A 27,038-nucleotide genomic window follows, 5' to 3' on the forward strand; every position below is an offset into this window, starting at 1 on the left:
GGGGAATCCATCATTTATGAAGAATGAAAACATAATCACCAAACACAATATAGACAAGCTTATTAATCAAGAATAAAACATTTATAACTGTTGTTATGAATTGCATACTCATGAGTGTTAATGTAGAAACTATGCTTTATAAATGATGAATTACGTGTTTACTCATACTTAACTAATGCTTCATAGTGTGTAGTTATTATAAAGTGTTACTGAAATGGTTAATGTGTGTGTGTGTGTGTGTGTGTGTGTGTGTGTGTGTGTGTGTGTGTGTGTGTGTGGGTCATTTTTGGCTTTTACTAGAAAGTGAAGAGCTCACAGGAGACGAGAGATGAGAGATGAGAGATGAGAGATGTGGGGGGGGTGACATGAATCCAGCGTTATACATAACCAGTGTCTCAAACCCTGAGGTCGCCTGGACACACAGATCTCATCTCTGCATTCCTTTCTGTTTGTGGTCCGCCTGGCCCGGGGGGGGACGGGACGGGACTGAATTGTGTGTCCCTCTGAATGACTCCAAGGGCAGCGAGGACAAATCACCCACTGTAAACCTCAGCCATGCACTCTGCTCACTGATCCCTGTCTAAATTCAAATCGAGAGCCAAAAACGCCAGGGAAAATGTGATGGTGGCAAAGTGCAGGACGGGTAGGGAGGGGTGGAGGGGTGTGTGGGGGGGGGGGCAGTCAGAGCCTGGTGAGAGGAATTCTGTGTGGAACAATGGAAATGACCTGTTTCATCTGTTCACACTGGGTTTCCTAACGTCTTCCTAGTTCCACTTTTGTTCCTGTGTCTCTGACAAACATCACACATTTGTATCACCTGAACAGGTTTCGTCTAATCAGCGCTTTCCTCCTGTTCTGCTACTTTTGGCTGCTGGTTTTGCTCCCTGCCCGCTCTGCCTCATGCTTTTCTCTGCCCCTTCTCACATGTGTCAGATGGTTTCGTCACACTGTTGGATTCGTTTTTTTTCCATCCCTCGTGGTTGAGGGCTTCATTTCAGAGGAATTTCTTGTGATTCATTTTGACTTGGAATCAAGCTGCCACTCGTTTAGCTTTTCGTGACAGAGCGACCTTTTTTTTTTTTTTTTTTTAAATAACCGAAACAGCTTTTCTAATAATTTTTAATAAAAAAGACTATGCATCTTTTTAGCCGCATAGGTAGAGTGATGTAATGTAACGCAATGAGCATTGTTGCCTCAGCAAGCCCACCAATCTTTGCTCTTTTTTTTTTTTCCTCCATGAAATTGTCTTTTCAAATTGAAGTCAAACATAAATTCCGATTGTTTTCAGCATCTGAGTTAGCATAGAGACGGATTCGGTACAGTATTGGAATAAGTGAGCGGTATGTTTGAACGACTGCACTTCTGCACTTGTTTGAGATGCAGTGGCCCAAAAAGGGGGGGGGGTGGGGGGAATCCTCTTACTTAAAAGACCTGAATTGACCTCACATCTCTGCAGCAGACACCACACATATAGTCATGCTCTACAAACTTACAAAAGAGGCTGGCCCTCCCTCATTTGTGAGGCATCCGTCCAGTCTTTCAAGCTTCAGTGGACTGTGAGTACGATACACAATCCGCAGCTCAACATAAGGCGAGGTTCAAGGAAACTCCAGCCTTATGCGTAGCTATTTTGCATTCTGGCCCTGATGCCTTTTAGTCAGTGTGTGTGTGCAGCTGTTGCCACGCAGTGATGCTAGTCTACACCGGCACAAAGGCTTTATGAATACTGCACAACCTCTGTGTCGCTGTGTCAGGAGCACAGAATAAAACAGCAGGCCAAGCATAACACTAGAAAGTTGGAACGGTAGAAGCAGCATGAACACCGGCTCCATAACTTTGTTTTGATTTGCGTTGTTTTTTTGTTCCCTTCTCATGCAGTTGTAGTCAATTACAGCGGCAACAATGTGCCGTGTAGAGAGACGGCAATTTTGTCAATTCTGTTTTTCTGCTGCCCTTTGTCGTGCAACGAGAAAAGATAGATATTTCTGCGCAATATAATACATGATTGGCTATAGATGGATAAACGATAGTGGCACCATACATTGTGCATTGTGTTTGGCTTAGCAGCTTTAGTGACGGCAACAAATGCTATGTCTGATTTAATTAGTTTGACAATTTGTAAAACGGTAATTTATTTGACAGTTGATTTTTGAAATTTCAAAAAGTTCCAGGGCTCTTTTTTCTTTTTCTTTCCACGCAGGTAAATTGCAGAGGGGGGGGGGGGGAATGTCAAACGTCGACATCATCCGAGTTTAGCTTTCCCCCCGACGCACCTCGTGAGTCGTTTGCGAGCGCCTTGATCAGTGCCAAGTGCAGCGAAAGGTGGATCCGGGTTCAGTGATGACTTACAAAACGACGCGGCGCGTAAACTCTCACCGACGTCTTTCCTCGGTACATCTAAGCCAGATTCTCTTCCCGGTGTCTGTCAGGGAACAAGGGAAGTCGAATAGAATTTAATAAGAGGGATCGAAGGTGTCGGCAACGGCTTCAAAACGTGTGTGTGTGTGTGTGTGTGTGTGTGTGTGTGTGTGTGTGCTCCTCTGGATGGAGCTCCCTGGTGATGTGTGACCGGCTCGCTCACTTGTCCTTCTGCTTATCGGATTATTGACCGGTCTTCACACTGTGCTGTGGCCTATTTTGGCTTTCATATATAACGTATCAAGGCTGAAACTACCACTGAGTGTACCGATGTCAATGTCCGTGGATTATTGCGTTCCCATTTCCATTTTTTTTTCAATCAATAGTGAAGTGCTCTTTTGTAGGAAAGTTTAAGTCTGATCTGTTTCCCAGCTTAACCCCGGTGTATTTTGAATGTCCTGATTAAACCCCTCACACCTGCAGGACAACTCGTTTTTTTTTTTTTTAAAGACAAAGCCATTGCAAGAGGACACGCATCCAGACGGAAAAATTTGAATTCTTTTGTTTTTGTTTAACGAGACGGAAAGAAAGCGGGAAAAAAAGGAGACCACAAAGCTAAAAAAATGGTCATTTGAAGTAGTCACTCTAGCCTCAGTAGACCAGAATTCAACGCAGCATGTTATAGTCTTAGTAAAGGGTGGAGAAAGTGCAGGAGGACTGGTTAACAAGGAGAGACTATTGCACCGCGAGGTTCAGTTATGCTCCACGGTGGCCGTTGTTTGTGAAATGCTGTAAGTGTAAGGGGAGCCTACACCGGCTCACGATCCATAACATCTGTAGCTGCGTCTGGATTATTGCCTTAAACGCTGCGCTGTCTCCAGGCATGGTTTGTGCAGAGAGAGGAAGTGGAATAAGGATTGGAAGAGTGCGATCGCAGGGTGTGGTGTGGGGAGAAAACACAGACTTTGGTGGGATTCATAGGGATGTTTGGATTGTGTATTTCTATACACACACTTCCATTCAAACTAAGTTGTCTGATCAGATTATTGATGCTTTGTGTTCAAGTTAAACATTTTCTTCCAGGTGTTACGGTAGTTTCAAGGTGAGAAAGAGACCCAGAGCTAGAGACGTGGTCGCTCTGTAAAGACATTGTAAATACACTCGTGCCCGGGTTCTCTGAATGTTGACAGAAAAAAAGATGCCGTACTTTTCTCCGTTAGAGAAAAAAAAAAAATACACAACATTTATACAATATGGAAATAGTTCATGAAGAAAACATAATGCCTTGGAGCCTCCGGAATAATTTCACGGCCAGATGTTTAATTTGCCACGTTGACCCGGGCGCCGCTGTGGCGCGATTGAAACCTCCGTGTGGTCGGAGTGAGTCCAGAGGGAAACATGATGTAACGTCGCATAAACGCTTCCCACTGTTACTGCAGGCCGTGTTCTGTATGTGACATTAGTTCAGTTCAGTTTTGAGAGGTTGAATAACACTTATTATGGGAACCCCGTGGTTCCTAGACGCTCCCTTATTAACGCTCCCTGTTTGTCTTCCTCCTGTCCTTTGTCTCTAGTTTCTTTTTTAGCCTCTCTCTCTCTCTCTCTCTCTCTCTCTCTCTCTCTCTCTCTCTCTCTCTCTCTCTCTCTCTCTCTCTTCTTTCTTGCTGTTGGCAATTGTTGCCTCTCTCTCTCTCTGTCTCTCTGTCTCTCTGTCTCTCTCTCTCTGTCTCTCTGTCTCTGTCTCTCTCTCTGTCTCTCTGTCTCTGTCTCTCTCTCTCTCTGTCTCTCTCTCTGTCTCTCTCTGTCTCTCTGTCTCTGTCTCTCTCTCTGTCTCTCTGTCTCTTTTTCTCTCTGTCTCTCTTTCTGTCTCTCTCTCTGTCTCTCTCTCTCTCTCTCGCTCTCTCTCTCTCTCTCTCTCTCTCTCTCTCTCTCTCTCTCTCTCTCTCGCTCTCTTTAGCTCCCACAGGTCTCTGAGCAGCTAAACAGCCACTTAAAAATGCCAAGAGAATAAAAGCACACAGGGAGGTGTCTGGACGTGTGCGTCATGCGCCCATATCAAGAGGAGCTGCTGTTTAGAAGCAGCGTTGAACAAGCACATGACAAATAAATGTCAGTTTGTGTCGATTTTTCGAACGTTTTTTTTGTGTCTCCGTAAAACAACAGGATCGCCCCGTGCAACTTCACGCTCTTGTTTTGAAAAAAAAAAAAGAAGCTGTTTCTTGTATTTTGAGACAAATGTTGGGATTTTCACAACCGAGTCACAGTCACGTGACCTCGGTTTCTAAAGTTTAAGGCGGCCATTGTCGTCTCACGATCCTTTTATTTCACGCCGCTTTTAGGACGAACTCCCAATGCGTAACAATTATTTGAAACAATGGTAAGATGTTAAGCGAGGGGAAGGTTTTTCCCTCTTCCTTTCCGCCTAACTGGATCCAGTATTAAAGGGCTGCCATTGGATTGCAGTCATTTATCTTTCCTATGTGTGCATGGCATTATGAGTAATGGTACTTTCACGCTTTTCAGCTCCCTTGATTACTTTGCCCCCCCCCCCCCCCCCCCCAACTCCTCGTCCCACATGCCTTTTTTTTTTTATTCCGATGACATTCGTTCAAATGTATTGCCGACAACTTTGACAAAGTCAGATGCAAACTGTAGAGGATTGAGAGTGAACATAAGGGCTGGCAGGAAGAGGCGCGTTTTGGAAACGGTCTAACAGTTGAGCACCGAGAACAAAAAAGGATTCGGATGCTATTAGCCTGCCAAAGCTGAAGGACTGTTCACTGCATTTTCTTGAATTTGTATCCTTGAAATCAGCCTGTGTAGTGTGTACATAGTTCACAACGTTGTCTCGTTCTCCATTCATGACGCTGTTGCGGTTGAGACGGTCTTAGTTTTCCCGCTCTGCTCATATTTCCTTTTTTTTTTTTAACATGCAGGCGCTTACTATGACACGTCATTCTTTTAAAAAGAATCGTCCTTCTCCGCCGTTATCACTGGCCGGTTGAAGCAACGCCGCAGCCGTGGCAACCCTCACTTTTGTTTGGCCGGTCGGCTACTGGTCAGCGCCCAGTTCTTGGTGCTGCTCCAGAGATGAATGCTGCTGGGGAAAGCCTGATTAGTGTTACTGACAGCCCATAGATCTTGAGCTGGCTCATCCCCAGCCAAGCCTCCCTGCCTCTCCTTTGTCTCTGTAACTATCTGTCTCTCACACTCACACACACACACACACACACACACACACACACACGCCGGGCCAACGGAAAGAATTTCAATTCTAATTGATTAATATTAGCTATTAGAGGTTATTCAATTGTGTTACATTTTAAAACCATTAGGGGTTTTTTTTTTGACAAAAAAAAGAATCTCAACTCAAGGTTAGCTTTCATCACGTCTCATAGTCTTCCTCATCGGAGGGAGTCTGGAGAGGAGGGAGTATGTGAGATACAGTTTTTAAAACCGTGGTCTATTGTTACCATGGTCAAAATGGACATCCGCGCCCCATTACGGGGTGTTGTTTTGAAGACTGTGTTCGAGAACGCGATGTGCGATAGAAGTCGTGCCTCTGTTTCTTCAACTATACTCTTAACAGCCAGGAGACGCAGACTAGATGTCCTGGAGCATGTCCTTCTGAGCTGCACTGGAACCTGCCTCGCCGGGCGCGGGTCCACAAGAGAACGTAGTGTTAAAAGAGGAAGTACGCGATGTTGAGGACCTTCTGTTTTGCTCACCAGTGATCTGTGTGATCCGACATCGGGTTCTGCACTAGCGAGCCTGTAACAAAGTTGCCTAACTTGAACTAGTAATGGTTGCATGACAGTTGCAGTGGTTACTCTTTCTTCTTTTATAGCGCCACCATTTGCATTCTCAATTAAAAAAAAGAAAGAAGAAAGCCTGACATTTTGTCGGACAATATTTTAGAGCAAATACCAGTATGAACTACTCAGTTTGCTGGAGATTGCTTCAATCACCTCAGGGGCTAATTGACATTCAGTTCACACGATTAGCCAGGCAGAGAGGGCCAAACCCGCTGAGAGAGGGAATGAAAAATGAACCATGTAAGTCTCTCACACACACACACACACACACACACACATAAACACCCACTGTACATACAGTACTTTTAGTACCGACATGGCCGTTTTGCATTCATCGGTATATTATTCAGATTCCCGTCTGTCGGCAGGAAAGGCCCTTATGGCGTCGGCTCTTATCCGCGTTGGTACTTAAGGGTAAAGAAGAGGTGGCAGAGGAGCAGCGGCGTGTGGTGGTATGGATTAAATGTATCAGTGTGTCTACTTAAGATAGTGGAAAAGATGAAAGTCTCTTACCCACCATGACGCTCGCAGCCTACGGCTAGGGTGCCTCTGATCCCACTCTCTCCTCTTCTTCTCTGCAGCCGCTTGGCAATGGAAGGATAACCGCGAACAGTTTCAGGTTGCGATGGCAGCGGCGTCTGTGTACTAAAGATGTGTCTGTCGCTCTGACACTGTGATGTGTCCCGTGTTATATTGGAAATTACATTTTTCTGAAAACACGATATCTTGAACACGCACCCCTTTCTTTTTTGCCGCCCTAAGATGGTGGCGATTTATCTACCGCTCTACCTCCGTAGCTAATCCCCGATACATTTCCCCCATCTTTCTGTCTCACTGTAGTTAAACTTGCTTTCATTTTGCTTCCTCTTTCCTGCTTTGTCTTCCTGCATTTACGCCCCGAGCTCCCATCTGCACAGTTACACTGAAACACACACACACACACACACACACACACACACACACACACACACACACACACTCTTTACCCCATCACATACTACCCCCCCCCCCCCCCCCCCCAGTCAACTTTTATGCAGAGCAGACAAAGTGTTTTGTTTTGGCACGTTGGTCTTATGAAGCCCAAGTCTGCTGTTCGTCCAGAATATCTTCACCTCTCAGACACCCTCACCCTAACCCTAACCCTCACAGGCTTCTGGGAATTCCATCATTCCACAGTAAAAACATGCAACACGCAAATCCCGATTCTGATCCGCGCACACACATACACACACACACACACACACACACACACACACACACACACACACACACACAGCGTGAGGAGCAGCCGGTTGCCCAAGGCTGGTTCTGAAATGACTGGCTAACCACGAAGAGTTACTCGGACTGCTTGAACTCTACCGGTCAATAGACCATCACCACTCGTCCTCTCTCTCATGGCGGTTTGGATATAGCCTCAGGCTGTGTGTGTGTGTGTGTGTGTGTGTGTGTGTGTGTGTGTGTGTGTGTGTGTGTGGGAGTGGGGGGGGGGGGGGGGGCTGACTGTGTGTTGTGATTGTAGAGACGTAATGTGAACCTGTATAACAGAGAGAGAGAGAGACAGACACAGGGACACAGGGAGTGATGGAAACATATTTATTAACCAATTAAGAAAATAGTTTTCCAATAGTAGGAGCCTCATCCAGTCCCAGCGGCTCCACACAGGTCTAGCAGCAACACTGCTTTGTCTTCAGACCGTAGCGAAACTGGGCCATTTGAAAAAACGAGTGGCATTGGAGTGAAGATAAAACATTTACAACGTTGAAACCATAACAAGTTCTCTCTTGGTTACTGATCATCGGACTAATAACTAAATAACATCGTGGAATATGATTAACGTCTGCAGCTCTACGGAGACCTTTGCTCGCGAAATACACATCCGCACATCCGCTACGACCCACCATCTGTACACACACACACACACACACACACACACACACACACACACACCAAATGCTGGCTGTTTAATCAGCCTCTCATACGCAGACGCTCACTATCCAGTGATGCAAGGCGAGCCAGGTGAAAATGCGCATCGTGGTGTGCTGGATTACAAACACGCAACAAAAAGAACCTGCATATTTATTTTGCATGTTCGTGTAAATATTTCTCTGTGAGGGTATGTGTGTGTGCACTAGCATGTCTATATTTCCTATTATGAGGAAGTAAATGTATATATATATATTATATATAGAGTATACTACTGAGTGGCATGGCACTCATGTAATATACTACGCTTACAGTGCGTTCCTCCTGATGAATAAAGGGATCCAGGCAGAACAGAATTAAGGCTTAATGGCACAGAACAGCTAACTGACTGATACATATTCTGCGTTCATGGGAAGCATCGGCAGTGCAGACGGCAGCTAGAGATGTAGCCGCAGAGCGTGTTACAACGAACCACGCTAGCCATGGCTTGTCTTTGCGCTGACTTGAAACAGTGCTGAAGACAGCGGGACATCCTGGCACGTGTCAACAAACACGCAACGCTTCACCTCGTTTTACACAATTCCTTTAAAATCCTGTAAGTTACATTTGAAGTCGATATTTTGTCTCTCTGTGTTCTGTTGAGACTAAAGGACAATTTGAGAATACGTGAGGAGGACGTGACTGAGAACAGACCGACGCAAATGCATGTTTTTTTTTAAATGAAACGGGACGACAGGATGCAAATTCATGTTTGCATGTTTTTAGTCATAATGTTATTTACATTCGTCCAGGTTTGGCAGGTCTGCAATAGTATACGCGTTAAGTATGCAGTAGTTGCCACTTCTAATTAAAAAGACAGTATTAACCAGGGCAAAGTGAGTAGTACTGAGCATATATATATACCTGCTGTTCACACGTAGGGCTTCAGTTTGTAGGCTAAGACACTAATTAACGTTGTTACTTGTTTTCCTCATGAAAAGGCTGCAGAAGCACAAATCTCCCTAACTTCACCGTCCAGCTGCTTTTCACTGTATCTCTTCCAGCATCACTCAGGAGTCTGGACGGGTGGGGTGGGGGGTGGGGGGGGGGACTCAGACAGTTTGTTTTACCTTTCTGAGTGGTGCTGCTCAAATAGGACACACGCCGCCGTGTACATCGCTGTGACCAGAAGACTGTGGAGACAAAGTAGTAAAACGGTACTTAAAACCTCTAAAGCCTCATTCCCCAGCGGCGCCGTACTTATTAATTCTGTCAGTGTTGTTGGGTTCCTGTGTGTTAGTGCTCTTGCATACACATCTTTGTGCAGTAAATGAGTCCGCTGTGGAACGTTTCTAAGGGGGGGGGGGGGCTTATAGGCCCCTTCAGCCATGACTAAAGCTTTTCTCCTGCTTTAAAAAAAAAAGAAAATGCCTCTGCCGGCAACTTTAACCTCTCTGCAGTGATTTCTCACGTTTGATCCATAAAAGCCATATGTTATGTACCTTTTTATCTTTTAAGTTCTTAAAGACTGTAGTCCACCTTCTGAGTTATAGTTCCATTGCACATTTCTACACAAACTAGTGCAGAATAAATTAGTTCTGTGCCACGAAATGGCTGATAATTGGAACCGAGGAAGAGCGGCGATTACTGTTTCTCAAGTTCAGCTGAAGAACTTGTTAACTTTGAAAAGAACGAGGTTTGTTGTTAAGTAGTTCCAGTATACAACCCACATGACTGTGTGAACGATGGTGAACTTGTTAGCGGGTTAGTCAAGCGCTGAAGAAATACCACATGTACACGGTAGGTTTAATGTATCTTGAGTACAGCCGTTTTTTTATTGGGTTAATTGAGTTAATTGAGTTAATTGAGTTAATTAATTGAGTCCATGTACATGTTGCTTATCACAACGATGACGTCTGATAAACCGAACCGAGGCGCCAGCAGGAAGCAGATCGAGGGCGGCTGGAGAACTACTTTCTCTGAGTTGGTTCTTTTTTCAGATTTGTTACTGTTTGAATACACCGTATTTTAGCGAGTACTATTTTAGAAGGGAATTATAGTAATAACGTTATGTACAGTGCTAGAAAAGTAAACAGCACCCCGCATTTAGAAAATCTGCTTATCCACATCCGTTAACCCACATTGCCACTTCCATCTTTGTCATAATTCTAAGCATCCGTCCGATATGTGCTAAATATGTCCCCCCCCCCCCACACACTTTTTTTCGGCTGTGTCGCCGTGACTGACACTAAACTGTCACTCTAAATGTATTCCAGCTCGCTCGTTCAAGGGACATTTCGTAGAAGTCTTCACGGGGGAACCCAGGGAAAAAAAACCCAAAAAGTCCTAACAAATTGTCAGACTGACAGTTAACACCTGTTACCTGATGCCACTGACAGACGAGAGTGAGAGAGAGAGAGAGAGAGAGAGAGAGAGCGAGAGAGAGAGAGAGAGAACCGGGTAACTGGGTTCAGATGACAGATTCACCATGGCAGACAGAAGTCGGAAGATCTGAGACAGACGGTAAAGGAAAGTCGGTGACAGTCAGACCTCGCCGCTGCAGCAGCTGAGATTTGATAGGATAAGTAGTGCAAACAACAGATGTTTACCAGAATTCAACTGTCATGACTGGAGCGGATCGGGTGACGTGTTTCTCACACGGGCGTCTTGAACGTCAGAGTAACGCGACGCGGCGGAGCGGGGGAGGCTTCAGAGCGACCGTGACGCAGTGGAAACTTGAGATTACTAATTGGGAGGTTAGTTAGAGAGTTAGCCAGGAGAAGGGGTGGGGGGGGCGTTACCATTTCATCAAACGGTTTAACCAGTTGGTGGAGCTTTGAGTGGAAGCTAATTAATGTTAACTACGTCCTGAAAATGTGATGAGAATATATGAAATGTTAATTATCTAAAACATTGAAATGTATTTACTTTTACACCTTTTATTTCACAAGTTTCTTGTTTAAAAAAAAAGTAGATGTTGATATTGATATAATTCTTCAGGAACAGATAATTTCCTCTTTTAAGGAAGAAGTTGGTCGTTGGCTGATGCTTCTAGTGATGCTACTGTTTAGTGGAATTAACACTGTGTATCGGATAAAATCTGCTGCCGGTGACATTCATCATCTTAACACAGCTAACGGTCAGCGCCGGCCTCTTACGTTAATGTTTGGTACACTTCTGTTTGCTAATACAAAAAGACTGAAGAGAGATTAAAAGGTTCGCTAAGAGCTGCGAAATGGAACTGGTTATTGGAACATTTTCCGAACCAAGAAGAGCAACTCAGTGGAGAAAACAGAACGCAGCACACTGGGAACGATTTGCATTTTATTTTCTCAACTCTTAAGCCTATTAAAATATTCACTTTTTTAGCAACAATGCTTTAATTGAATGAAAGCGTAACTACTGACAGTCACACAATGGACAGCAGAGTCCACATTGCTCCCCGTTGGTCTAAACACACATTCGGTATTTGGAGACATAAAGGAAACAATCTGCTGCAAATCATTTGTGGTCATAAAAACACCTTCACAAAATGTCCAGAAAAAGCTGAAAACCACAAACTGTACAAAACAACAACACATTATATTAATAGATGCATGCATGCATTATTTGCTGAGCAAAACCCCAAAGAATCCAGAGACATTATTGCCCAAAATATTCCAATACATAATCCAAATATGTTGCTACACATAGTGGATACTCTCCAAGCATAAGTCACAGATTTCATGTCCGACTCCAGAATGGGACTTTTATATACTGCTGGAATCTGGAGTTCATGTCATCCCTGATACTCTAGATATATAAGTAATACATTGACTTGACAGATGTCAAATCTGCAGAAAGATTCATTAGTCTTATGTCAGGGTATTGTATAGATATGACCAGTAAACCATGTCCCAACACAAGTGATTATCACCGTCTGGATATTTCAAATATATTACCAAAGTGGTTTTAAGTCACATCTGATGATGTCTGACAGTCATGTCCGACGTCAGGAGAGGGTCTAGATATCACCAGTAATCATAAGGTGCTTGGACAGGATTCACTGGTCTCGACAGATAACAAACAGACAAACTGAACGTGTCCGTTATCCACGTCCGGTATTAGTGACGAGTGAAAGTTAAAAAGACGTCCAAGTTTCAACTTACTGCATTTCATCACTTCATTTTAAAAAAAAACGTTTAAAAAAACGTGCAAACATCAGCTGACAAAGCAGTAACCGTTAGTTAACGATTTAAAAGTGTCATTGTTGAATGACTACAATCACAAATCCATTTGAACGACAAACAAAAAACGGTAGAAATCTGTAGTTTTTATTGTTCAGCACCACGGCATTTTTCCACTCAAAGCTGTTTTAAAACATGGACAATTTACCACGACTTGAAGTAGTCTATTAACATAATGTGAATCAATACGACAGACCTCTGTAGCGCCGTATCTCTTCCTGATACTACACTGTACAACGGCCTCTGCTTTCACTTTAATTTGCCCCGTCGTCCTCGGCAACTAGCTCCTCAAGGACAGCATGTCGTATGTTCTTACCAGGCGCAATCAATTAACAATACAACAGATCGGTATTCCAGGAAAGCATTGAGTTGTATCTGGTATCCTAGCATAATACATGTCCTCACAATTTATTTTGAGTTCATAATTGACCAAATGTGGCGCATATACCTCTGAAATGGTTCGTATTCTCCACATCCTTTTCTGGATTCGGCCATGCGTGTGACACATATTTTTTTTTTTTATGGTGATGTAAACGAGATGTAGACGGCAGTAAATAGGTTGAAGTGTAAAAAAAAAAATAGCGTCACTGAACATATGACGCAGAACCAGACGTGAACAGATGGAGAAGCCGCACAGGGCGTGGAATTTCCAAATTTACAGTTTGTTGACATCGTCGTATTTTAAGTGAGTTGAAATGAGTGCAGATGGGAGGCTGTTTACATGAAACGGTTTCTTATTCAATCCAGTCAGTCACACTGCCGGCCATTTCTCCTCACCGTGGCTCTCCTCTCTGCCTGCTGCTTTCTGTTAATGGAGATATCACCTCCCTCCTCCCCTCCTCCCCTCCCCATCCCTTTCTCCTCTCTCTCTCTTTGTTGTCCCTTTCCCTCCACCACTCACTTTTCTTTCTTTTCTTTTTTTTTTTGTTGAAATCCTTCTGTTGTGCCCCTCCATAGGCCCACTCAGTGAAACCTAATTGACAGCAAGCCGTCACTAAGAGCACTCAGCGTCTCCTTCTCTGCAGAAACTAATCAGAGCCATTGCTGCTTATCCAAGACGCGCTGCCTCCCTCTTTCATTGTCCTGTAAATCAACAAATGATTCGTAACAAGTGGAAGAGGCAGACGAGGAACAAAAAAAAACAAAAAACAATTTATGTTTCTTACTGAGTGCAAATTTGGAGAGCGGGCACAATGCGTCTCTTTCAGCGAGGCTCAATATTTCCTTATAGTGAATGCCAAGCACTCTAATGGCAAAACAATTGACATTTTGAGACTCCCCAGGTGTCGCTTTAGCTCCGGCGTCAGGAAATGCCACGGCTGAGAGAAAAAAAGAAAAAAAAACGTAATCAGGGGAGTTAAACAAATTGTAATGTGTAATGTGGTGATTATTTGTTTGAGCGTTGGCGCTAATGCAAATAGTATTTCTGATTAATTAAATGAAGGAGGAGACCTGTCATCTGCCTAGAATGCCATCAGAGCTCCCATAAGTCTTTCAGATGAATGCTGTCGTAATGAAATTATAACGGTCACACATTAAAAAAGGTGGGTTTTGGAAAAAGGTGGGTTTTGATTAAGGGATTTGAATATGCAGTCTGGGATGTGTCCCGGCAGATAGAGGGCTCTGTCGCCCCGTCACCGGTGCTCGGTCCTGGGTGGAAGGGACTGGAGGTTGGCGGCGGTGGAGCAGGTCGGTGAGGTAAGGAGGGGGCCTGATTGTGGCCCCCTCCTTACCTCACCCACCTGCTCCACCGCCGTCACGCTCCATCCCGTATGGAGACATTTCAAAAGACAGGACAGGCCGACTACAGTGCTCTTGCGTTAATAACCAAATGATAGCTTACACTGTAAAACTGCACAGTGAAGAAGCAGAGTGCGTCGATGGACTCGTCACTTTATTTCTGACCTTTTTGTAACGAGTCGTTACGAAGCTCCTCCTCCCGTCTCACCAGGCGCTCGACCTTTTTCGTGCATTTTCATCCTCGCCCAGCGGTTCTCGGATCCTTCCGCAGAGACGCGGTACTTTGAAGCTGTTGTCGTTTGTCCATTTTGTCATTAAAGTTAAATCTGTCTGAAGGGGACGCTCATCTCCCCCCCCCCCCCCCCCTCTCTCAGGCTCCCCCTGATGGTTATATCAAGTCTCTTATGCGTAATGCCTGTACAGTTATTTTACGTGTCATTTCTTGGTCCTCGAGGTTTGCCTTTAATCTGTGATGTTATGATCCGTGAATACAGACCGGTACTATATATATATATATATATATATATATATATATATATATATATATATATATATATATATATATATATATATATATATATATATATATATATATATTAGTATCATATAGTAACACACAGCAGAGCCTCTCTGTGTGTTTTGGATGTGGATAATAGATTTTTTCAGTTCAGAAGTTCAATTACTGTAACAACTCCACCCACTCACCATCCACAGTCTCCACAGGATTCTGCTGACTCATCACGTCCACCAGAATTAGAAACCCGCTGAGTTTCATCTCACGCTCACGAGGAGATACGACATCACTGCAGCCCATTAACTTCCCGCCCTGCATCCTTTCCTCCTTCTTTCCTCCCTCTGTTATTCTCCCTCTCCTGTCAGCAGTAGGTAAATCAGTTTTCTCACTCACTATGTGATTTATTCATTTTTTTCTTTTTATTTGTTCTCCGTAGGTTTTGTCCATTTTTGACCATCTTCTCCGCAAACACACTTGAGTCCTCAGACATTCCCCAGCAGCTCTTGCGGTTGCTTTTCTCTTACACGCCTGTAGACATTGCACTGCTGTGTGCGAAATGTTTGATTCCAATTATAAAAGTTGTTTCCCTCCTCAGCTTGTATGGATGCAGTCACCATCATTCTGAAAGGAGGGGTGGGGGTGGGGGGGCTTTATGGCTAGCGGTTTTTGGAAATCAGACTTTATAGTCCCTTTAATGAGTTGTTGAAATAAGAAGACGCTGGAAAACAACAGCGCTGACTGCAAATCTAACTGTACAAGAAGAAAGGGTCCGGGGAGAGAGTGAGTGGGAAGAGTTTATGTTCTGAAAATGACCCACCGGTCAGCTCTAACCTAGTTCTGTTTAAAGTGCAGGGCTTAATTGCAGCAGTCAATATGCCTTATTGACTGTTTGTTCTCGCTAACTGCTTCTCGCACTTGAACACGGGGACTGTAAAAGTCGAGTTGACGCTCGCAGTAATTATGGACGTAATGTAATGATTTTGTTCCTCTATTCTTCTGGGCGTTGGACTTTCTAATGCTTAATCAACTGCTCTGGTTCTTGGCTCCTTCCTGGGCCGGTGCTGTAAAGGCTTTTTTAACTTATAGATGCGCCAGTCTAACTTCTTCAGCGCCGGTATACGATACCTGGGCTTAATGTCCCCATAGTAGCCATTTCACATAATGAGACCGTTTTTTTTTGTTTTTTTTTGACATGCTTATATAAAATGACTGTTGTGACTTCTGGGCTAAATCACAACTTCATGAAATGCCAAAAAAACAAACACAAACCAGAGACTGTGGGCATTCAGAGGACGTATGGCTTTCATAGGTATATTGAAAATAAGCAGGATTCTGAGAAGATTCTGAGAAGATTCTGAGAAGATTCCAGAAGCGCTCGCTATATCCAATCGCTGCAAAATTCAATTCTTACAGAAATCTTCAAATGTCCAAAGTTTTTGACGCAGCATCGGCCTTTTAATTTGGTATTTTGGAAGGGTTTTTGATCACATTTTAATCAATGGTTAAAAATGTAGCACCTAATCTGTGCTACCAACCCAAAAAATTGCTGCAACTTATGACCGTATGGCCATCATATACTTACTGGCCATCATAATGTTCTAAACCCTTTTACAAGTTCACAATTTATTTTTAATTCATTATTAAACTCACGGTTTTGGATAATATCTCGGATCAGAGTCACGGATCGGATCACAGATCGGATCAGCACAAAAGAAAAAAAAGGGAGCAAATATTACTTTTAAAGATCCATGATTATGTTTTTGTTTTTTTTCCATTGCTGATCCATGTTGTTGTTTCATTAGAGCAGCTGGTCTTCTCTTCATACAAACACACGATTCAAATGATTCTGAAATAAGCTGTTTATAGCTATTGTAAACAGGTAATCATTTCCTCTCTAATGTCTAATTATGTTGCTGTTTTATTCAAGTTTCTCACCAACACATGACATGACATTACAGTCATTTAGCAGACAATACTTGTATTCAACGTAGGTATTCAAGAGAACCAGAAGTCATGAGTACATCTCCTTTTTTAAACAAGCATCTAAGAGCATGAAGCAGAGCAAAAGTGCAGAAAGAAACTAGTATGAATACAATAAGTGGTGAGTGGAAGGCTCAGGGTAGCACTTCCTGAAGAGGTGAGTCTTCAGCCTGATGTAAGATGGTCAGCGACTCCGCTGTCAGTGTGGAGTTCATCCCACCGCTGTGGAACCAGGACAGAAAACAGACGTGACCGGGTCGATCGGCCTCGGGGACCTCTGAGCGCCGAGGCGACCGATCGCCCCCCCCCCCCCCCCCCCCCCCGAGGCGGCGGTCGGGCAGCGGGGGGCGTAGGGCTCGACCGCGGCCTGGAGACAGGAAGGAGCTGTTCCCTTCACCGCCCTGTAGGCTAGCATCCGGAGTCTTGAACTGGATGTGAGCTCTTACAGGGGAGCCGGTGTAGAGAACGGAGGAAGGGGAAGTCGTGTGGGAGAACTTGGGGCGAGTTGCAACACCAGGCGAGCTGCAGCTCCAGAGGTCCGATGACGCTACGTTTTACAATCACGATATCATCATCATTTATCTTTAACCAATACTCATTTTCACTTAACGGAGCCTGAGCCTAACGCATGATGAGGTTTACTCCACACGCATTAACAAAGGACTAAAATACTTCCTCCTGTACTAATGACCTGTGCCTGTAAACGTCTCGTCATCTGCAGAGAGCAGCGAGAGGATATCCTCAGACACGCCTAATGACTGTGATTAATAAACATCATGTCTGTCTGTTCATTATAACCGCTACGCATGATTACCGCCGACACTGTGAAGAGACACTGTGTTGCTGTCAACAAGTAGTGAAAGGTTATGGTACGGTGACGTTGACCTACGACATGCGACAAACAGCACGTTCATAGTGTGTGGACAAACTTCTCACCGAAAGTTGGATTCCAAAGCTACAGCGACCCCTCTGGTTATCCCTCGCTAGTTCATGTGTTTTCTCTCTGCTAACGAGGAGGGATTTCATTTGTTGGGCGTCATCGTCATCGTCTCCGTTAAAGCGCCGGGTGTGTCTCAAAGCCCTAATTCTAAATCACCACTTTTGGAGGCCTCTGCGAGGTCCCATTGGATCGCCGCTATTACGCGACGATATATATATATATATATATATATGATCTCAGGCATGTAATGCATCCAATAGGAATTCAATTTAATAGGGAAATAAATGAAGGATTTGTGAGGTCCTATAGGCAGCAACCTACACTTCAAAACACTAAGTGCGAGCGATATACCAGCTATTCGTCGACTCCCATCCGCTATTATCTCTCCTTACTCACCCCGTCGCCTCCAGTGTGGCTGCTTCTTATCTCCCCCCCCCCTCCCTCCCCTCTGATGCTCTCTCTCTTCTCTCGTTTCTCCCTTTTTTTGTTAATTCCCTTTCTTCGTGTTTCTTTCACATTCCGCTTGGCGCCGTGTGTTTCTGCGTTACAGTGAGTCCGTCTTTACGATCTACTTCTGTTCCTGGTGTTTATTGGTGTCGGTGGCAAGCTGTGTCAACAAGTCACCCGTTAATACTGAGCTGTTTCTTTATGAGAAGAGGTGAAATTATATGAGTGTGTGTGTGTGTGTGTGTGTGTGTGTGTGTGCTCATCCAACTTTAATCACCGCTCATTCCAGCAGGGCACTGGGAGGTCACTGTAGCTGTGCACATGCTCAGTCTGCTCCCTCACCTTTTTCAATAGCGCTGATTCTGAGTCATTGTTCTGTTTATGTTGCTGACGTGTCGATGGATCCTGTGGGCTTGTTTTTAACCCCCTTGTTTTTCTATTCTTAGCTCCCCGGTCTACTTCTTACTATACATTATCTGATGTTACTCTCCCGCTGAGGGACGCTTATGATGTAGACTGAGTAGATCGTCACATGCCTCATGTCATCTTAATGAAAAGCAAAGAGTTGTTTTTCTACCACATTGTACTGTTTTCTCTGTGGGACTATTTCAGGCCGGCCTGGTCTACGGTTGTATTGCCTCCTTATTCGCCAATTTGCTTGGTTCGGATGCTCTGATGAGACATACCCGCTCCTTTTTTTAACTTTTAGATTCAGTAACATCTTCTAAATCTCTTCTCAGAGACATTATTCCATGTGACGCTATGTCCTCTTTTTTCTATTTATTCAGCTTTTCTTTTTGTATCCTCTTCTACTCTCTTCTTTTCATCCCTTCTTTTAAAAGCTTCTTCTTGAATTTTGTCATTTTTTTTTTCTTCTTCTCCATTTTCTCTTTTTTCTTCCTCCAGTTATTATTGTTATTTAGCCTAACGGGTCTGTGGAAGGGTTACATCTATTCCGCTGCGACGTCGTTTGTAATCAAATAAATGCTGACAATAAATGGATTTGCCGTGACTTACATTGATCGATACGCAGCACAATAATGCGGTGTCTGTTTGAATATGAGCCGGGACCCAAATTAAATATAGATTACCAGCCTCATGTCCCTACAGTAATATGTTTTCATGAGCCTCAGTGCCAGAGGAAGACACTAACTGATATTTTGATTTCAATACCAGGATGGACAAGTTGACAATCCGCTGCCGTAATGTTATTTACAGGAAAGCACTATGTTGTTTCTGGATTTCTGTGTTCATATTACTGTCACATCCGATTGTATCCAGAGCTGTGCTGGAGCCACTTTTAGACTGGTTCTTCCACTAAGTGAATTAGGCTCCCGTAATGCTGTAACGGCTGCAGATGCTCCTTAGGAAATGGCCAAAGACACCTTGCTTATTGCGGTCAATGACACTCGTAACCCAATTAAAGGAGGAACCCACGAGCTACAACAATGGCTTCCATTAGCCGTGTGGCACGGCTCTATGGATGGCAACGTCTTTCTGTCGCTCGCTCGCTCCACCGCTTTCCTCCTGACTTATATATATATAGATATATAAACATGAATGGATCGCCATCAAATTGTATACATACGATCGTGGTCCTTAGAGGATCAACCCCCCGATGACTTAGGTGATCCCCTGGTGCCACCATGAGGTTGACATTTGTAGTTTTGAGTAAAATATCTCAACTACAACTAAACTATCAAGTACTAAATGTGATCTTTGTAAGAGATGTCGATACCTATTTCGCCGATATTCAGTAAGAGATCAGCGTTGATGCTTTCTAGCTGCCCTCATAATGCTACGCTGTGAACTCTCGGTTGAAAACGGAGGATGTACAAAAAAAAGAGCTGGACACAGCGTTGGAGGCGGAGCCCCGGTTTATTACTATGAAAGCTGCTCAGTGGTCTTTAGTATCCATGGGGCCCATAGAGCAAACTCAATAGCGTTTCCTTTAACTCCTCCTACCAGCCAGAGAAACGTTTTTTTTAGGCCCTAAGGCATCACATGAGGGACCCCGAAAATTGTAATTCCAACGTTTGGCCGCTATGCAAAATTTGCTACAAAGGCCGATGCTCTTCGGCAGAAGGAAAGCTAGTTAAAGTCAGCTGTTTACCGGTTGGCGGGAGGCACAGTTCTGCTTGTCTAAATAACGCAGCTACCAGCCGACGTCACCGGAGGTTACATTCGGTTACGTTACGATTACGTTCGAGCTCTACTCAGGAAGTAAGTCTTTGCTCTTGTGCAATCATCTCAGCTACTGGCATGGCTTTGTTTGTTTTTGTTTTTTCCCTCTCTCTGCAAATGCAAGCTTGCCTCACTTTTTTTGTTTCATCGCTGGCGGCTCAGTACGAGGATGTCGAGGATGAATGCCTTTAAACACACCGCTTTACAGTCCTACATATCATGAAAGCCATTTTGGAAACAGACCATTTCCATGGTCTGATGTGTGCTCTGTCTAAAAGAAAGAGCACTTATATTAGACTTCCTTTAAAGAGTCACAGCTTGCTTACCCAACCACCACCCTATTTATGTAGGATAAATGTAAGACCTTGAGCCAGAAATTGAACCTGCCATCCATGAGTAAACTGCACTAGCTGTGGGCTGCTGCTACACTTACTGAAGACATCTTTAATGTAAATGAAATGCTATGTGAGCATGATGGATTCAGATATTTACTCTGGCAAGACTCAATTGAATAATGCCCATTTATATTGTCTTTTTTTTTTATTTCTAGTCACCTCAGCGCCACGGTCTAATTGCTCTTGGTTTTAAAGTCTCTTTATGAGATTGTTTCAGTTCATTTCACGTCTGCTTTTTGGGGTGGAATTGTTTACCACCGCAGAAGAGAGTGAATCCAAAGAAAGCTGTAGTAAGATGGCGCTCTGCCTTATAATACATCATACAAGTGTGTGTACTTGTGTGCTTTAATGCACACTTTCCTCAGTAAAATACTCCAGGTGTAAAGATGCATAAACACCGTTTGAAGACAGACCTCCTCTCTCTCTCTCTCTCTCTCTCTCTCTCTCCCCTCTCTCTCTCTCTCTCTCTCTCTCTCTCTCTCTCTCTCTCTCTCTCTCTCTCTCTCTCCTCTCTCTCTCTCTCTCTCTCTCCAGCAGAGCAGAGTCATGCTGTGTTCTGCAGTGCTTTGCTGTCCTGCTGCATGAGCAGAAGATGAGACTCCTAAGATGAATAATGTCCTCCCTCGTGTTCTACCTCACTCCTTATAATCACTCTCTACCCTGTCTCAGCGGGGCGAGAGTCCATCTAAAATAATCAGTAGGAAGCGGCAGAAGGAAGAAGGAGTGAATTGAGGAGTGACGGCGCATTCTTTGCATTTCGCTCATATTTCATCTCATCACTAAGTTGTCAATGAATCTAATACAAAACATGTTGTCAGTTGATCACAGGGATTCCTTTGTACAGGTCTAGCGTGTCTTTCCTTTTTTTTTATTTTATTTTTTTTATTCTGACCTCATTCTCTCAACTCAGCAGGGTGACGGGGTGGGAGAAGATGGACTAGTCGGACAAAAAAACTACTGAAATTTGTCCAAACAAAATGAAAAGCTGTGGGGTTAGGGTTTCAGGAACGGTTGCATTTTAAATCACTGCCAGCTGGACGCATCATCTGCTCATTGGCATGAGACAAAGCGTTCCACTTCAGTGGATTGAAAGGTCAAGTTGACGTCCCAAGTCGCTGTGGAGTGACACTTGTACACTAGAGATGTGTGTGTGTGTGTGTGTGTGTGTGTTGTGTGTGTGTGTGTGTGTGTGTGTGTGTGTGTGTGTGTGTGTGCGCGCAAAAGTGCTCACACATATGGTTGTTCTTGGGGATTGTATACCGTCATTCTACATGTGAGGAAAAAAACAACCTCGGGAGGTTTAATTTACAGTGAGAGTAACGTGGTGTGATGCTTGATCTTCGTTAATCTCCTGCTCATCCTCCTTTCAATCACATCTGAGGCAGGGAGGTTAAAGTCCCCGATGTAGTACAACACTAGCACAGAGACGGGGGGGGTGGGGGGGGGAAGAAGAAGAAAGAATGAGAATGCACTGTAGAAAAGGATGACGGTGCTGGAAATACATGTTTATCGATATAACAAGGCTGTTTAAATTGTCTCGTTTTGAAATGTAAAGCTGCTTTTGCTGCAAAAGACCTGGTCTGGTCCTTGACTGTGGTGCTTGGTGTAAATTGACCCGTTGACCTCAGGTGGACAGTGTAACCGGTGGACAGTGTAACCGTTGGTGAGGGAGACACATGGCTGTCTTCAACGCAACGCAATGTTTTCACAGAAAACAAAAGTTGGAGGTTTTTTCCCCTCATCCTCGGTCTTCTCGAGGCGACTCGGCACGTCAAGGAACAGTTTGAAGCGACAAAGCATGTAATTAACGGAGAAAACTCCTCACTGCTGTGAAGCTAAATGTGCGTTTTCCTTTCTCTTCCGCAGTCAACAAGCACAAGCCATGGATAGAAACGTCTTACCACGGTGTGATCACGGAGAACATGGACACGGTGCTGCTGGACCCGCCGCTGGTGGCGCTGGACAAGGACGCCCCGGTCCCCTATGCTGGTAGGGACACAAACACACACACACACACACACACACACAGAAAAACATCCGATGCACAGTATCCACCCACACATCCTCCCATATGTACGTTCTGTACAAAGTCACACCACAAGACAAGAGACAGAAGATCCGACAAGTCCTCTGTGATCAACGTTTGTCACTGAATTCCATTTATCACCTTTAGCGGCGTAAAACAAATGTTTTTTTTTTTTCTTATTTCAAGAGCACTTTCTTCTCATTGTGTTGCTCAAAAAGTCACAAGACAGATGGTTTTGTAAATAACTAAGGACGTATATATGTATCACACTTCCTATAGTGGATTCGGGGAATCAGTATGTTTGTGTTCCCTGTAAATGGATGGATGTCGTACTGTCCGCAGGGCCGTCGCTCCACCGTCGTATTATTACTTTTAAACCTTCCTGATAATTGTCTCTCTACACATGAAGGTCATACGCCTTCTATCTTAAGTGCTCAATTGTTGATATAAACCTCTTGGAGAGTACTTGAGGTGGGTTTGAATTCACAATAAGCGGGGGGGGGGGGGGGGGGGGGGGCCTTTTGAGTTGGATGGAAGAATTACGGAGGCTTATGAAAATGCATTTATTTCCCCTAACCTTGTCAGGTTCGGAGTTTAGATGCGTCTTCCTCACTCCCCCTGACAGGGATCCTATTCAGGGTGCTGATAATTGAAGCCATGTGTCATCCTTTTTTTTTTTTCTCCCTTTGCCGCTGAATTGCCCCATTTAACGGACCAACAGATTGCTCTCCGGAGTGGAAGAATATATTCCTGAGCCGCCTCAGCCTTTCATGATGACAATGTTCATTTTCCTGACGCTGTGGAACTTTCTACGACATGAAAGACTTACAACGCACCGTTTTAATTAAAGCGAGACAATATTTGGTTTATGTGTATCATACATTTCTATGATGTAACGCTTGTGTGTGTTTTTTTTTGTTTTTGTTTTGGCCCTAGCCACAAGAACCATTCATTTAGCACCATTAATGTATTAATGTTCTGATTTCATCAATTCATCTCGTAAGAAATAAGCTACATATAATGCCATACATAGCATTAATTACAGCAGTATTATAGCAGTATTTAATGGTAGAATTAGGTTAATAGATGCGCTGCATTCGCTGACAGTTACTGAGAACTCACTGTAGCTTTTTTGACAATGTGTTTCTACAGCCTAGTGGGCCAATAAAACAAATCCACGAAAAAAAAAAAAGAACTCCAGGACAACAACTTGTTTGTTTTAATCTTTTTTTTTTGTATTGCTCCTCATATTTGGTTTCCGTTAACCAGGTGCTGGGAGCGTAGCACTGACTGAAACGTTGTCTGTTGAGTCAGGAAGCAGGTTCTAATAATAACAACATCGTTATAAACCTCATCTCCAGGTGACTGTTTTTTTTATTTTGCTCTGCGCTGATTATGTTGTCCGACACGAGCTGGAATCAGACAGCCGTCACGCAGGTACAGCAGAGCTGACAGTGACAGGAAGCAAAAAAGAAGAGAGAGAGAGACACACAGAGAGAGAGAGAGAGAGAGAGAGAGAGAGAGAGAGCTATTATAATTGGACAAAGTATTCCGAGGCTCAAAGGCAAAACGAAGAGGCTTTTTGGCAGCTAACGCTTAACAGCTCATTATGGCGAAATGGCTCCTATTAATCCTAGTGCTGACAACCATGGAAAACTGATACTCAGCTTTTTTTTTTTTTCCTTTTTTTTGTGTGTGTGTATGTTTTTGTTCTAGTGCCACAGTCATAATTTAGACGTTTTTCAATGTTACGTGTGAGCTGTTCTGTAAATAATGGGTAAATACGGCTGACCTTGAGGAGGAAAAAAAAAAGCCTGGCGAGGGCTCTTTTTTTTTTTGTGTTGTTCTTCTGTTCCCCACTGGGCCTTTAACAAGCTGGTATTGCACATATCCTGTGCAGTGTAATCAAAACATGTGTTGTACATATGTAGATGTACTGTATATGAAGACGCACTGATCTTTACCGATCTAAAACATGTGAAAAAAGGAGACTATATTGTGCAAAGCTTGATCTTTTTATTCACGCCACAAAAGATGGAGATGCTGAAGATGCGCCGCGCCGTCGTTGTTCTTCTCTAATCGAGCGCTGCCGACTTACAGTAATTTACAGTACAACGCTTTCCCCGGCAACCGAATCCGCGACACGCCGACGGTTTAACGGCGCCGCAACGAGCGGCCAGACAAAAGAGGAAATTGGTCTCTCCATGATTAACACTTTTGGTTTTGTCGACTCGAGAAGGTCAGACCGGGTGAAATATGGCCGCAGAGGGAAAAAGCAGCGCCGTGTTCTCTCCTTGTTTTTCATTGCATGTGGTCGTAATGAATGAAAGCCATACAATCGCTACCGAGGAGACTCTGAGAAAATATGGCCATCAAAAGAGCAGCTCTGTCCCAATTTATCTCCCTTTGCAACTGTCTGATGCTACAGCTCTCCTCCATGCATACAACAGCCCCTCACCCCCCCTCACCCCCCCTCCAATCTTTATCTCAATCTGTGCCTCCGTTTCTTGTCTTTCTCGCCACATTCCTTCTTTCTCAACCCAGCAATCCTTCCCTCCGTTCTCTATCTCGACACTTTGCTCCTAGCGAGCCCGTACACAGGCAGTCACTTATGCATTAGAGACACTCTCATCAATCCTGCTTTTGTTTTACTGCAGAAAGGAGTAGGCTGTCCTTCTGGCTCCACATTAATTGCGGTGTGGGAACATGGACCAGGATTGTTAAGTACTTTGCCTATTTTCTCCTCCGTTGTACTTTTCTTCCGTCGTCATTTATTCCCTCTCCCGTCCGTTGGCCCCTTCGCTTCTTTTACCCCGCCTCGTCTTTTTAAACCGATAAATTATTTTTCTCTTTTGCTCCCCGTCTCTGGTTCTGTCTTTGCCCTCTCTCCTGCGGTGCCACATATCACTTTGATGCAAACTACCCACAGTGGGTCTAACTTGAGCATTATACGCTGAGACATGCATCCCGGAGATGAATTGTTATTATTACCGCGTGCCATGATGTGGCATCCTCTATCCTCTGCACCCCCCCCCCCCCCCGCCTCGGAGCAAAGGTGTGTGGGTCGAGGAGTATGTGCTGATCGAGCGTTCTCAATCAAATTAGCATGAGGAATGGTGGCGGTGGACTCCAGGGTGCTGCGAGGCAGTTTCATTTGCTTATTCTTTATCTCGAGGCCGCAGTCAACAGGCGCAGATTCTCCCCATTCGTCACGGTACCAGAATAATGTGCTGTGGTACATTGTTTCCTTTGCAGAACTCACACGGGGGGGGGGGGGCTAAGGGAACAAAAAGTTGTGTGCAGGGAAAGGGTAGAATGGATAGCTGGGAGTAAAAATGGCGGAGACAGATGGACAATGAAAATGAGAGAGGGTCATCACAGGCAGCTGCCACGAAAAAACATGTTTAATTATTCCCATTGGTTTGCTTTATGTTGTGTGCGCACACACACACACACACACACACACACACACACACACACACACTGCTTTGCAATTGAATGTGTTTGTGTAAACTGTAATTTTCAAGTCCAAAGTTAGTGTCTTTAATGGTTTTGAACTTGTGTTTGGAGTGTGAGGCTGAATGTGTTTATGGTTCTTTGTTTTGTACTTTCTCGCTCATTGTCACCATCACAGTCATCAGCCATTGTTATCTCCCGATAGGAGCTCCTTACTCCTTATCTACAGTCGCTGTGTTATAAAGTTCACCGTCAGCATCGCTCCTGGGTCGATGTCCGCCGGGTGTTCAGCGCCGCCCGATACGACGCCATCGCTGACGTTTTAGCCGTGAGACTCAACAAAGTGGATTTGATGGATCTGCTTGTGGTTCTCTAAAGTGAGAGCCGTCATATGGCCGGTGCGTAGACAGCTGTATTGATCACAATTTAACGGCATCTATTCTGTCAGCCGCTTCATGAGATGGCTGAAACGTCAATGCTGCGACAGCCTGTGAGTTCCACTTTTGGCCATAACTCTTGTTTTTGCACCGCGTGTCAATAAACTGCCTTCGGTCAATAGCGTAGTGCATTTCAGGCACATTTTTCAACAGACTTCTCGTGTTCTAATATCAATCTCTACCACGTATAAAAGGAAGCATGTTTGGGATGCGTCCTTGGTCGATACCTGAAGCGACGCGCCCCCCGGTGTCTGAATGCACTGTAGCTGAAAATACATATCTGGTGGTTCTCATTTCTTGCATTGATTTTGATCAAAATTCAGGCAGCATCAGGCCCGAAATTGAGATTTTTTTGGATCTTGGAAGCTCTCCCGTATCTCAGAAGTCTTAACAAATACAGTGCGGTCCGGTAAAATGACCCACAGTGTTGTGTGAAGAACACTCCGTTCATCACTTCGCTTGAGACGTCTTCGCTGGGCCTGTTGAACAAGATTCTGTTCATGCTCCAAACCTCTTGGTCACAACTTGATGGTTCTGACTTCACTTAGATGACACATGAGATATTATTGCCTCAGTCAAAACTGTGGCTGCAGGTGTGAATATGCTAACATATTACAA

At 44.2% G+C, this 27,038-nt stretch overlaps 1 protein-coding gene across 1 annotated transcript in view; it reads left to right on the plus strand.

The window, feature by feature from the left end:
* Window positions 1-27,038, plus strand: part of clstn2a (calsyntenin 2a) — a 119,279-nt gene that overhangs the window by 42,560 nt on the left and 49,681 nt on the right. Inside the window, exon 2 of the mRNA XM_068702632.1 lies at window positions 22,368-22,490. Within this exon, the coding sequence (XP_068558733.1) occupies window positions 22,368-22,490 (123 nt within the window). The remainder of the gene's footprint in view (window positions 1-22,367; window positions 22,491-27,038) is intronic.

The sequence above is a fragment of the Cebidichthys violaceus genome, unplaced genomic scaffold, assembly GCF_023349555.1.
Source record: "Cebidichthys violaceus isolate CVI_PGR_0920_01 unplaced genomic scaffold, fCebVio1.0.p SCAF_87, whole genome shotgun sequence".
NCBI classification, from domain to species: domain Eukaryota; kingdom Metazoa; phylum Chordata; class Actinopteri; order Perciformes; family Stichaeidae; genus Cebidichthys; species Cebidichthys violaceus.